This window comes from Sabethes cyaneus, chromosome 1, assembly GCF_943734655.1.
Source record: "Sabethes cyaneus chromosome 1, idSabCyanKW18_F2, whole genome shotgun sequence".
Taxonomy (NCBI): domain Eukaryota; kingdom Metazoa; phylum Arthropoda; class Insecta; order Diptera; family Culicidae; genus Sabethes; species Sabethes cyaneus.
In genome coordinates this window covers 96,776,622-96,788,016 of record NC_071353.1, presented here as the reverse complement: position 1 = coordinate 96,788,016, position 11,395 = coordinate 96,776,622, and the positions used below count along the sequence as shown (strand labels likewise).

Sequence of the window (11,395 nt, the reverse complement as noted above, 5' to 3'; positions counted from 1 at the left end):
AGAGAACGAGATGGAGATAGAGAAAGAGATGGAGATACATATAGAGATAGAAATACATATCGAGTTTGCTATAGAGATTTAAATAGAAATAGAGATAATAGTAGTAATTATTGTTTTGAGGGTTTTAGCCGCAAGGTGATTCGCCCCTAATAAGGGATAGAGATACAAATGCAGATAGAGTTTTAGATGCAGATACAATTGCGTACACAGATGAATATTAAATATTAATAAACTAAAAGTATTTTAGTAGTAATTTCGTGTGTTGTACAAAACAGTAAAAAGTTTAAGACGGAATTCAAATGAACTTGTTTTGCGCATATTTCGCTGCAATCTAAATATTTATATGATTGCAACTTTTGTCTGGTTTACTAATTGTATCCCTCAATAGTATAGATCAAGTCAAGCGAGTTGTACGTTCTCAGACTGAATATTTTTGTACTGAGCTATATTATAATTGCAAAGAACATGCAATTATTATTGAGCTAAGGTATACTTTTGCTGATTTATAATGTTATTGCGTGAAATAACTGAAATTGTTAATTTGTAAAAGGATTGACAAATAGAGAGTAAGCCAAGATAATTTTTATACAAAATAGAACGGGCGATTCAGTGTCGACGAGAAGGAAATGATAGCAGTTACAGTGAGAAATGAAAAAGTTTCACAGCGTATACATAATCGCAGCGATTCCTTAGAGAAATTAGAGAATTAGAGAAGAGAAATGAGAGACATATTAGATAGTTTTAATTGTTAATAGATCTACTAGCTCATGCTATTTGCATAAAATTTTGTTTAAACTAACTATTTTTCAAAACAAAATTTGATATTCTACAAAAGGTAAAGGTATTTCAATTGAAGTCAACTTTGTTCTCTATAGCTTCATCATATCATCACCAAACAATTGGCACTGTCGCTCGTAGCACTACCATTCATACGCGTATGCACATATGATGCTGTCACACCTTACTGTATATTTGTATCCTTAGTGGGCCTTTTTGTCGTCCTCGTCTTTATACCAATCCTTACTGTGATTCATGAAACGAAATAATGCATCATATTAAATTAAAATTAAATTTATGAACAAAAATTGCGGAAACACATTTACCATTCGGGCACATTTTCCGGTGCATCGCAACGCTGAATTTCTTCATTGTACACCAAACCGGCTTCACACTGCCCCTGACGCGGTTCCACCCCACTCAGACAATAGTAAAAGCGAGAGCAATCGGTTGGATGTGGAAAATTGGGATGCACAATGGTTTGTCCGTTTTTGTCATATCGTGTCTCTTTCGGACATTGGAAACCGTCATTCAATTTTTCTGAAACATTTGCTAATGATAACAACAACGGCTATAACTTAGATTAAGAGATACTTACTGTTGCTATTGCTTCCGCAGCCTACACGTGCGGCCACATCGGGCCAAGCACATGTTCCCGATTTTTCATCAAAGTGAAGCCCACCTGAACAGGTCATTTCTATTTCTTCACCATTGATGCAATTATAGAAAATGTTACAAATTGCTGTATCCGGGTGACTGAAAAACCCATTTTTTCGTGGACAATAGTCGGACGTACCTTGGGGCTCCTCTGAAATTACAAAGAAAGTCAAATAATTACGTTAAACAACTGAAAATTCTGTATTGAAACTATTGCAATGCAAATTGTGTTGAACTCACGTAACTCAAGACGGTCGCCACAGTCCACACTGAACGGTTGGTCACATTTGTTGATCAGTTTATTGGTAGGATCAAACACTAACCCATCGGGACAGTACTTTTCCGTTGCTACTCCGTCTTCGCATATATAATATTTATCACACTGTACAGGATCTTCAAACTGACCCCTGCTCTTTGGGCATTCAAACTTTTGAGCATCTGTAAAAATTGAAATTCATATATTATAATTCATCTGGTATAATAGCTTTGATAGCGAACGAAGGATGTGGGTCAGTTGCGTAAGACTTATATGAATGTGAATCGTTCCATAAGCGAAACTCGCGAGAAAAATAACCGAAGAAGCAAAGATTGTTATATGCAAAATTATGAAAATCTATCTCAATCACCATATCACGAAACTATCGATTTCATTTCCACCGTCTTCAAAAGCATAACGTGACGCTCGATTTAGTTATGAAACCAACCAGTGTTTTGTTGGTTTGAATTGCAGCTGAAAACGAGTTTCTCATGTCAGCGACAAGCCCAAACTGTTACAAGGTTTTTCGTTTAAACTAGTAAATAACACTCTTTGGCATTTCGAAGTTGATTCTTTCTTTTTTTAATCCACTGTTCACCACCTTATCCGTAATTTATTCTACGTTTCCTTGAACAACAATTATAAAAAAGAAACTCACTTCAGTTTTAGATTGTTTATAACTACGAATTGAAGTTGCACGAAGGCACAAATTAGAATGTAACCGTTGCTGATTTAAACCGGCTAGTCACTTTCAAACTAACATTCTTGGGTTACGGTGCTCGATTAAGTGAGGCATGAACCGTTTGCGTCACCTTCTTTTAAAGCTTCATGTCCGATGGGCGCCACACTCTTACTTTCAGTTCCCATAGTAGGCAACAATTTACGTTGACACACTTCAGTTATGGCTAAGCTGGTTTAAGCTCGACTTAATTGTGGTGGTAGGTATACATAGTTACTGAGCTTCGACGGGTTTCTTCGTTTAATATAGGTGGGTAGCTTTCATTCGTTCTATCCGAATATTATGCGTATGATTGTACATAAATGATTTAGCTTAAGATTGAAGAATTTATAAAGATGCGAAGAAATGATATTGAGAGGATTTACTTCTTAGAAAAGGAAAAACGTGATAATGAAGTGACAGTTAATGTCAGATATGCTCATATGAATACAGACTGCTGGTGGACTTACTTATAGTAATTACAGCACATGCAATTATAAGAAAAATATATTTCGACATTCTAGTGTATAGAGGCATGAAACACTTGTACACTATACACTAAAACTTGGTCCTGTGGCTTAAAAACGCGTGTCAATAAGGAAAATATTTTTCACTGGTAGGCTTCTCAGTTAAGACACCCGGACTGCCCAAAAGTTGACTGTAAACTACTAGGCGAGGGTGATGAGACTCTCACTTTTGTCTACTCCCTTCCGTGATCGTAACTGCTATATAGCTGGGTTGGGCGGAAAGGAGACTGACTGGTTGCTAGTAGGAAAGAAAAGAAGAAATCAAACTAGAAACTGGCAAATATCTTTGCAAATACGCCTGAAAGGGAGGAAACGCCAACTGTATCCTTCTCTTACTATTATGGAAATTGATCAATATGTATCATTCTTTCATTCATTGTACCCGTTTCGTGATCAGTATTGTAGTATTAAATAATTAAGAATAAATCTGTAGATCTTGCGGCCTTTGGTCAGCGGTGCTAGCCGACTAACTTTCCTAATCGGTAGTTACATCGGCTTCGATTGTCGAATCATAAATTCAGTCTTTTAGAGAAAATAGAAATTCGAAACTTAATTGTATCAGCGAACATCAACAGAATTTATAGCAATTTGAACATACGTACATGTTTCAAAATAGACAATACAGAATAGTTAGTTAGCACCTTAGCAATAAGCGTACCGTGAAGCATTCATTTGTCTCCTTACTTGTTGCCTCATTTTCGAAGCGTTGTTCTATTCCGCCTAATTTTTTTTATTAGAAAAGATATTTAAAACCTAACGCAAAGCTTGCTAATGCCTTGGGTATAATCGTCTTTAGATATTACCCTTCTTTATCGACAGACTTCGCAACCAGATGTTAGAATATAGAACAATCACGGGGCTAGTGCAATAATCCTACTCACTGACTCCATCTAGCAGCACCGCTCAGCCAAGATTCGGACATACGACGACAGCCTTGTTATACCAGCATCGTACCTCGAAGCTAACTGGGTGGTCGAGCTTGTAGCTCTACTATTTATCTATTTAACAAGGAAAATATTAACGCTAATCTATCAACAATCGCGGTAGTTTAGTGTTAATTTAAATAGTCATGTTGGTATTTTCCGTACATAAAAAACAAAACCTTGGGCTTAAACCTTGAGTTCTTTCTAAGACTTGACTTCGCAGCCAGCTGTTAAACTGACTCTATCTACAGCATCGCCTAGTCGAGATTCGAACATACGATGACTGGTTTTTTAGACCAGCATCTTACCTCGAAGCTAACTGGGCGGTTATTTTTCTTACGTATACCATATATTATTATGTGAGTAATTGCAGCTCAACTAGCAAAACGATTTGTCTCGACTATTTTTGTTTGGAATGAAATTTTCGCTGATGTGTTGCATATCACTGCACTGCACTGCAAATCTTCGAAATTTAACAATTTTTTCAACAATACTCAAATTTTATTTTGTTTGTAAAACTGCCTCTAGTTATTCAAATAGGCCTATTCCGTCCTTGTTATCGCCTTCAAATCATTTATATTTTGGTTTATAAAGATCGACTGTGAGCAAAGTCAGTATGATAATATACTTGACATTTGAAAATAATTTGCAAATATGTGCTTATGAATTCCCGCATATTTTGCAGAGTAGTTTGTTAGTATTTATACAGAGTTGATAAATACAGCATTTACTTTCATCATAAGCTGATAAGGCTTCATCAGTGTCTGTTTCAATTTTATTATGATATTCAAGAATAAATATCCATTGTATTTTGTATTACATGCTCATGTTGCACATTTAAGCTCAAGACTTTACTGTTTTCACATGAGACCTAGACTTCCCAGTTAACTAGTCATTAGTCTGGGTGCGACAATATGAGCCAGCCGTACATCACGGCGGGTACTAAAGCAAAGCGTAGGTCGGGGCCCTGTAACTGCAAGGTTACCGAGTTTTCCTTGACAAGCGAGTGATCGTCGTGGGTTCAAATCTTAGTTGAATTGGGTCATTCGATGTTAAATTACTTTTGCATGGGATTATTCTCAAGTCCCTCCACGTTCTTCTTACAGAATTCTGCATTTACTTAAAATGAAGCCTCTTGTCAGGGCTATAACTTGCTCGAGTTGTACTTGCGTGTACTTGAGTTGTACTTGCTGTCACTAACTCATTTTCTAAAATTTTGCGACTTGGTCCGGTCTGATTTAACACCGACCAACTAGTCTCCGCACTTCCTCTAGTGAAAAATAGTAAAAGGCATAAAAGGAAAAAAGGGAGTGAAAATACCGATACTTAAGCACGGATAACAAGCAATTCGCTCACTCTATAGCGATATTACAAAAAGAACGAAGTGCGGAATACAACACCTGGATGATATCACACAATATCAAAATACTGGTCGTAATTATAATATCAATACAACATAAAAGGGGTCAATCCCGGTGTAGTGTTTAGCATTCATGCCTTTCACTCCGAGGACCCAGGTTCAAATCCCAACCCCGCAGAAGTCACGAATGACCCAAGCTGTTAAAGTGACTATAATCAAACAAAAAAAACAACATAAAAGCCTAAGTGCTCTATTCCGTTTCGAAAACTTGACCTTCTGTTTTTGATTCGACTGACTTCGCAAGTAGATGTATCGTACAGGACAATTGCGGGGCTTGTGCTACGATCCTATTGAATCTAAAAGCCTCTCCGAGCTTGTTAGAGCCGACAAATTTACGTAACGATGTCGTAAATCGCAAATCTAATGTAACGAAGTAATGTTGTAACTGATCTCGGCGTTGTGCTGGATGACCAACTGACCTTTTGGTAACATTGCGATGCGATTATCAACAAAGTCAATCGCTCCAACCAATGCAGCAATGAATGTACCTGTACCGCAATTGTGATTAACGATCAGAACTGTGTAAGACATCGTTCCTTAGATGGTGCCTAGCATAATGCTCTCAGCGACTTTCCCTTTGGGTTTCTATTATAATTTTCTTTTTCAATCATGAATGAGTGAAAATTACCGAAAAGTTTCAAGGCCACATATCCCCATATATTTTTTTCGTGATCACTATGCTTCACAGGCAGCGACGACAGTTACATACATCTTTTTAGGACCATAAAGATTTCTTAGGACCGCTATGGGTATGAAATGGGGAAGGCAAATGAGGAAGCGTCCAACCATCCCAAGCCCCTATCTAGCGCCTCCACGTGGCCTTACCCGGTTGTAACCGTCGTTACAAAATTGTTTTTAGTTTTTTTTAATGTGCTATTTATTTAACAACTATTGTGTTTCATTGTTAGTAATGTGTTAGTAGGATTAGTAATAAAAATATAAATATTAATGTTAATTAGTTTAGTAGGAAACACAAAACACATAAATTGTTAGTAAGTAAGGCAAACATGGGGACTCTCACTGTAACTGCACGAAAATCTAACCCTGCATTAGGGTGGCGATAGTTAAAGATAGCAGAAGGAGAAGAAAATGGTGGGTGGCAAAGAAAAGGGATCAATAGGATAGAAAAACCGCCAAACGGTCATAAGTACCGCGGCGTTCGTGTGAGAAACAAGTGAGTGGAGAACAAAGAAGTCAAATTAAAGACAAAGGAGTGTGGAACCAAAAGATTTGTTCAGGACCTTTTTGGTGTTTTTCTTGGATTTGTTAATCCGTCGTCGATCCCTCACTTCACACGAATCGGCCTAGGCGGTGAATTCCGCCTACGCCTAACCGTCAAAGAGACCGGGTACCGACGACCCCGTTAAACCCTCGGGCCACAGGCCCTAAGCACTAAGGAGGGACCCTTCTCGGTGAAGCCAATACGGTCTCGTCCGTGGCCCACCGATCTCGCCAACGAAGGAAGACGCCGAATCCGTTTCCCGCCAAGCCACCCACTCCGATCCGCCATTGCGTTTGCCGGGACGCCAGCAAACTACAGCAGCAGCAATCAACGAACTGCATAAGCAGCGTAACCCCGTTTCAACGACGAGACCCACCAGCAGCGAACCCTCCGAAGAACCCGTTTAGTGTCCGGTACGTACCGTGAAGTGAACCCCACCCCAGTTGCCAAATACATCATACACGCCCACACACACCTGATTTTCAATAAACCAAAACCCGAACGACCTAGGAATCCAATAGTGGTTGCACCTTTTGTCCGCGTAGCCCCTCCGATTACCCAGTGCAAGCCGACCCGGTGATCTAAGATCCAAGGTCTCTTGCTCTGTGAGCTTTCTCGGGAGTACTGTCGACCGAATAGTAATACGGTAATGCTCTATTGAGTATCCAAGCTAGGAGGTACGATGATGGGTGGTTCCCAGCCTACTGATTTCAAAACTGCGGGTTTGGATGACGGCTGAGCCACACGACCTTGTTAGTAGGTAAGCTTAACATAAGTCATTTTAATTATTTGTTTCGTTTTAGCTCATGAAGCAAGCACCTCCTACTGTACAGTCAAAACTCGGGCCGAAGAAAGTTTAATTAATGCTCATGGATACCAGAAGAAAAAATAATTTAATAATGGAAGCAATCATGTATACTCAAATGATGAAACTTTATTCCATTCGAAGGACTGCTGGTGAGATTGTTCTATTTTTGTCCATATCTTCATATAATGTATATTCATATAACACATATGTTATTACATTGCCATATACCATCATTATCGTAAAGGGGAAGGAGCATCAGGGTATCGAATAAATCGAAGACTGGATGAGGGATGTGGAAATCAACCCAAGTCATATAAGGTCGGAGAGGATTTTGATGCGCCCTTCTACCACACAAATCATCACGCAAGATAAGTTTACACGGCGAAGTTATGTATCTAGAAACCGGAAGTGTATGCTGGAAGAAGTGTCTTATATTTCCGTGGAATCATAAAAGCGACATTGCTTATTGATCCACCCAATCCCTGTTCTAGCTTCGCACTTTTGCCAGGCGGTATTCGCACTTCTGCTTCGCTAGTGCGGTAAAAGTGCGAATCGGCACTTGATCAGAAGAATGAAAAATTCATTTTGCATAACACTATTATTCCAGATGATTTATAGTTGAATGTGAAGACATTCAGTTACTGCATTACTATAAAATATATTTTGTCGTCCTTCTTTATATCTCCTTGAAAATTGATGACAACTTCAAACATCGCACTTATGTCCCGCCCTACTCTCTATCTGCAAAGCATTGAAAAGAAACGGAATAAAATGCTGAAAGTAGACAAGAGTCCCGGAATATACTGAGAGACAGATTTCGTCGCTGAAATCCCAATGCCGCTGGTTGATAATAAATTATTTCGGAAAATGTTTTGTTTTGGACGATGAAAGTTACTTCCCTCTTTCGAAGACGCACATTCCCGGAAATTTTATTTTATTTATTTCTTCAACATATAGTTGCACAGATTATTCACTAACTTAAGGCCTTAATTCTATGTTTATAGGTACACTAGCTGACCCGACAAACTTCGTATTGCCACAAATTAACCTGTGTTGTACATAAATCATGAATCTCGGATGATCTTTATCACTTCTCGAGTTTTGCAAGTCCCCCAGTGGGCGGCGCTTCCGACGGCGGGTCACCGGCAACACTCGCGACCGGCTCGTCCTGAATGATCTAGTGTTACTATAGATAGTTTTTGTGGTCTTGTTATTGATTAATGCTTTATGGAAGAGTCTCGAATTTCTCGAGTTGGATTAGTTTTCGAGTTTCGCCAAAATTTCTGTTTTATTTGTATGAGAGTCCATATCCCCCTACCACAGGGGTGAGAGGTCTCTAACTATCATAAAATAAATTCAAGACTCAAAAATCTCCTACATGCTAAATTTGGTTCCATTTGCTTGATTAGTACTCAAATTATAAGGAAATTTGTATTTCATTTGTATGGAAGCCCACCCTCTTAAAAGGGAAAGGAGTCGTAATACACCACAGAAAAAAAATTCTGCCATCTAAAACTCTCACATGCCAAATTTGGTTCCATTTACTTGATTAGTTCTGAAGTTATGAGCAAATTTGTATTTCGTTTGAATGGGAGCCCCCCCCCTCCTAAAAAGGTAAGAAGTCCTAATTCATCATGGGAAAAATGGTTGCCTCCAAAAACACCCACATGCCAAATGTTGTTCTATTTGCTTGATTAGTTCTCGAGTTAGGAGGAAATTTGTATTTCATTTGTACAGGAGCCCCCCCTCTTAGAGTGGGGAGGGGTCCTAATTCATCGTAGAAAATTTTCTTGCCCTCGAAAACCTTCACATGCCAAATTTGGTTCCATTTGCTGGATTAGTTCTCGAGTTATGAGGAAATTTGTATCTCGTTTGTACAGGACCCCCCCTCCTAAAGTGGGGAGGGGTCCCAATTCATCATTGAAAAAAAAATTGTCTCCAAAAACACACACATGCCAAATTTGGTTCAATTCGCTTAATTAGTTCTCGAGTTATGAGGAAATTTGTATTTCATTTGTACAGGAGCCCCTCCTCTTAAAGTGGGGAGGGGTCCTAATTCACCATAGAAAATTTTCTTGCTCTCGAAAACCTTCACATGCCAAATTTGGTTGCATTTGCTTGATTAGTTCTCGAGTTATGAGGAAATTTGTATGGAAGTCCCCCCTCTTAAAGGGGAGAGGAGTTATAATTCCTCTTATAAAGAGGGGAGGGGTCTCAATTCACCATAGAATAAATTCTTGTCACCAAAAAAAACACCCACATGCCAAATGTTGTTCTATTTGCTTGATTAGTTCTCGAGTTAGGAGGAAATTTGTATTTCATTTGTACAGGAGTCCCCCCTCTTAGAGTGGGGAGGGGTCCTAATTCACCGTAGAAAATTTTCTTGCCCTCGAAAACCTTCACATGCCAAAGTTGGTTCCATTTGCTTGATTAGTTCTCGAGTTATGAGGAAATTTGTATGGCAGCCCCCCCTCTTAAAGGAGAGAGGAGTTACAATTCCTCTTATAAAGAGGGAGGGGTCTCAATTTACCATAGAATAAATTCTTGTCACCGAAAACACCCACATGCCAAATTTGGTTCTATTTGCTTGATTAGTTCTCGAGTTATGAGGAAATTTGTATTTCATTTGTATAGGAGCCCCCCCTCCTAAAGTGGGGAGAGGTTCTTATTCATCATAGAAAACATTCTTGCCTCCAAAAACACCTACATGCCAAATTTGGTTCCATTTGCTGGATTAGCTCTCGAGTTATAAGGAAATTTGTATTTCGTTTGTATAGGAGCCCCCCCCCCTCTTAAAGTGGGGAGGGGTCCCAATTCATCATAGAAAAAAATTTTGTCTTCAAAAACACACACATGCCAAATTTGGTTCCATTTGCTTGATTAGTTCTCGAGTTATGAGGAAATTGGTATTTCATTTGTACAGGAGCCCCCCCTCTTAAAGTGAGGAGGGGTCCTAATTCAACATAGAAAATTTTCTTGCCCTCGAAAACCTTCACATGCCAAATTTGGTTCCATTTGCTTGATTAGTTCTCGAGTTATGAGGAAATTGGTATGGAAACCCCCCCTCTTAAAGGGGAGAGGAGTTATAATTCCCCTTATAAAGAGGGGAGGGGTCTCAAATTACCCTAGAATAAATTCTTGTCACCGAAAACACCCACATGCCAAATTTGGTTCTATTTGCTTAATTAGTTCTCGAATTATGCAGAAATTTGTGTTTCATTTGTATGGGAGCCCCCCCTCTTAGTGGGGGGAGGGGTCTCTAACCATCACTAAAACCTTTCCTGGCCCTCAAAACCTCTACATGCAAATTTTCACGCCGATTGGTTCAGTAGTTTTTGATTCTATAAGGAACACAAAACAGACAGACAGACAGACAGACAGACAGACAGACAGACAGACAGACAGACAGACAGACAGACAGACAGACAGACAGACAGACAGACAGACAGACAGACAGACAGACAGACAGACAGACAGACAGACAGACAGACAGACAGACAGACAGACAGACAGACAGACAGACAGACAGACAGACAGACAGACAGACAGACAGACAGACAGACAGACAGACAGACAGACAGACAGACAGACAGACAGACAGACAGACAGACAGACAGACAGACAGACAGACAGACAGACAGACAGACAGACAGACAGACAGACAGACAGACAGACAGACAGACAGACAGACAGACAGACAGACAGACAGACAGACAGACAGACAGACAGACAGACAGACAGACAGACAGACAGACAGACAGACAGACAGACAGACAGACAGACAGACAGACAGACAGACAGACAGACAGACAGACAGACAGACAGACAGACAGACAGACAGACAGACAGACAGACAGACAGACAGACAGACAGACAGACAGACAGACAGACAGACAGACAGACAGACAGACAGACAGACAGACAGACAGACAGACAGACAGACAGACAGACAGACAGACAGACAGACAGACAGACAGACAGACAGACAGACAGACAGACAGACAGACAGACAGACAGACAGACAGACAGACAGACAGACAGACAGACAGACAGACAGACAGACAGACAGACAGACAGACAGACAGAC

At 39.7% G+C, this 11,395-nt stretch overlaps 1 protein-coding gene across 1 annotated transcript; it reads right to left on the bottom strand.

Moving 5' to 3' along the window:
• Nucleotides 1–763: 763 nt before the first annotated feature.
• On the bottom strand, nt 764–3,052 carry LOC128734525 (protein obstructor-E-like). Its single transcript, XM_053828772.1, has 5 exons — nt 2,879–3,052; nt 1,675–1,872; nt 1,376–1,585; nt 1,104–1,317; nt 764–1,023 (listed from the first exon to the last, which is right to left on the bottom strand). The coding sequence occupies exons 1-5, from the start codon at nt 2,943–2,945 to the stop codon at nt 981–983; spliced, it is 732 nt and encodes a 243-aa protein (XP_053684747.1). The 5' UTR covers nt 2,946–3,052; the 3' UTR covers nt 764–980.
• Between the last annotated feature and the right edge of the window lie 8,343 nt (nt 3,053–11,395).

Coding starts and splice junctions, on each gene's coding strand:
- LOC128734525 (XM_053828772.1), bottom strand. CDS start 2,945: ATGCCTCTATACACTAGAATGTCGAAATATATTTTTCTTATAATTGCA. Junction 1,873..2,878: donor ATGTGCTGTAATTACTATAA/GTAAGTCCACCA, acceptor CAATTTTTACAG/ATGCTCAAAAGTTTGAATGC. Junction 1,318..1,375: donor CTGCGGAAGCAATAGCAACA/GTAAGTATCTCT, acceptor CAAATGTTTCAG/AAAAATTGAATGACGGTTTC.